The sequence below is a fragment of the Ostrea edulis genome, chromosome 2, assembly GCF_947568905.1.
Source record: "Ostrea edulis chromosome 2, xbOstEdul1.1, whole genome shotgun sequence".
Taxonomy (NCBI): Eukaryota; Metazoa; Mollusca; class Bivalvia; order Ostreida; family Ostreidae; genus Ostrea; species Ostrea edulis.
The window spans coordinates 65,809,205-65,811,790 of NC_079165.1; the positions used below are offsets into that span (position 1 = coordinate 65,809,205).

Genomic DNA, 2,586 nt, shown 5'->3' on the forward strand with positions numbered 1-2,586 from the left:
TTTGGATGAAATTGATAAAGGAGACAACAAAACTTCATCTATTTTCATATTTGTTAATTATTTTTTTTATCTTGGCCCTGTAACCTGTCAAACATTTGACATTCCAGTTAATAAACCACATCGCCAGTGAAGTGTGACGACGAAGTCCTTATAACTGTCAATTTACGTACAAGCTCTCACCTTGTTTCATAATTTGTCATTCTACAAAAGTCTTTATTGTGTATCCGGTTCTTGATGAATGAATTCTACAGAATTTTCTACACAATAACACAAATTTTGTGTAATATCGTGACGAATATAAGACTTGATTGATGATTATGACTTTTGTTCGAGAGAGAGAAAACCCACGATGACTAATTAAGAACAGAAACAGGATTTACTGTATGCATAAGGGACATTCCCGAATTTCTCGGTAGTTAAAGTGGTGTTTATACCAATATATAGAATTAACTATCTGATTTACACAATTTGATTCCACTACTGTTCGCCTCTTAGTATTTACTCGACAGTATGAGGTCAGATACCATATTCCAGATCGAAAAACTAGTGAGAATCGACTCATACAGGATTATCGTCTTCTTTGCTTTGTGCTTTACTGTGCAGTCAGCTTTATCGTCCTCGGATAAAAGACTGCACATTTCCAGACCTGCTCAGGTAGCCGAGGTGCAACATATTCTACCGGTAGGATGGGAAAAGTTTTGCACATACAGACGAATGCGCCATTCTCATCTCCACGTTGACTGTTTCATGAATAGGCAATATTCTGGACTTTGGAAATTTGATTTGATAAAAAATCATCTTGCTAAACAGAGTGCTAAATACACTTTTAACATCAAATGTGAGGATGGGGCTGCAATATCATTGTACTGGCCAATGAAAGCCTTAAACCTCCGAGGGATAAGCGTGGAAAATTGCAGACTGGATGATTATTTCTCTGGATATGGCAAAGAAAATAATCTGCCTGATGAGTTGGAATATTATGTCTTTCGAAATAACATTTTAGTGATTGATGTTAAAAAATTTATGTCGTTAGTGAAAAATCCTATCGATCAGGATTACGATTGTGGCAATGAGGATACGATACAGTACTATATTAACAGAAACACCACATATGATTTCTTGGATAATGGAGGTATAAAGAAGTTTGCCAAACCGCATGAAGCCATTCAGAATTCTGCATATGAAATAGCTGCTACAGCGAAAGACGTCAAATTAAATTTCTTTGCACTGAAATCGAATAATGTAGAAAGAACCCAAATAGCGGAGGTTTCAAAAGACTTTCACACGAAAATCTCATCTGTCGAATACAAATGTATATTTAGAAGCCTGAAATATAAAGAAGATAGACCCACGGACAGCATGTTAACGCCATCAGTCAAAAACTCGCATTTTCCAGCGCTTTCTATTTACAACATATCTCATTTGAATTTACTATCAATACCTGATTCCTTTACAAAATGGTATTATCACTTCCAGCATCTCCAGATATTAGATGTGTCTTACAATGGTATCAAGAAATTCAAATTTGACGCCCTCCCCGATGTATGGGATATCCCCGTTCTAAAAGTCAATTTATCCTACAATAACATTACTGAAATCAAAGCTAAACAAATAGAGGAGCTGGTACAAATCAAAAAGCTATACGTGGACCTCCGTCACAATCCTATCAACTGCTCGTGTTCGGACATTACAAAGCAGTTGATCACTTTAGTCAAAGATGAAAACAAATGGAAGCAGTCAACATACCAGAGATATAAATATGTCAGAGACATGCAGTGCTATTATCCGGAAAATCTACGTGGAAAACGATTGGTAGAGATCGATAACAAAGACCTCAACTGTAAATACATAATCGTGGAGAAAATGATGGTGGAAGGCATAGCTTGTCTGGGAACTGTGGTCCTGATTCTGACATCCGTTTTATTACTAATCGTCGTCTTGGTTTGCTGCAGAAGGTCGCGTCATAGATTCGTTTGGGACGTAAACTCAGGAAAGAAAGGTCTGGCGAATTTGGCCGATCGTGCAGATATTTACACCATAGTTATTCCCGAAGACAAACAAGCAAACATTAAACTTCCACCTATTTTTTGAAGCAGAGGCGCCTTTTCTATCATTAGACAATTAAAATCATATAAAATCCTGGGGCTGTTAAATAGTGGACATTGAATACGAAACAGTGATTTTATACCGACAAAAAACTCTTGCCTCTAAGTTCTTTTAAATCATTTTTCTTTCGTTAACATTGTAGAAGAATTTTGACAATTATATTATGATATAATCAGCGGTTATAGTTCGTGTAAATACAGTTAAATTTGATACAGAGTTGGCGTCTTATATATTTTTGTTATTTATTCAGATCATGAAATCCATATAGTGCAAAGACTTTCATTTTACCAAACAGTGATATTACGTGTTGATTTTGCATATGTATTAAACACCAACCTGTTTGCTGTGATAGATTTTTAATGTTTTTTTTTAAAAATATGATGTAATTAAATATGTCAAAATGATTTGTCATTAAAATATTCTTTGTGTAGTTTCTAAGCAACCGTTCCAAATTTGTGGCATTTCACCTACAGCTGGTGA

General features: G+C 35.4%; 1 protein-coding gene across 1 annotated transcript; it reads left to right on the forward strand.

Moving 5' to 3' along the window:
• The first annotated feature begins 873 nt into the window (after window positions 1-873).
• LOC125680010 (leucine-rich repeat-containing protein 4C-like) lies at window positions 874-2,091 on the forward strand. The gene has a single exon (XM_048919457.2). It carries the CDS (start codon window positions 874-876, stop codon window positions 2,089-2,091), a length of 1,218 nt encoding a protein of 405 aa, XP_048775414.2.
• The last annotated feature ends 495 nt before the right edge of the window (window positions 2,092-2,586 follow it).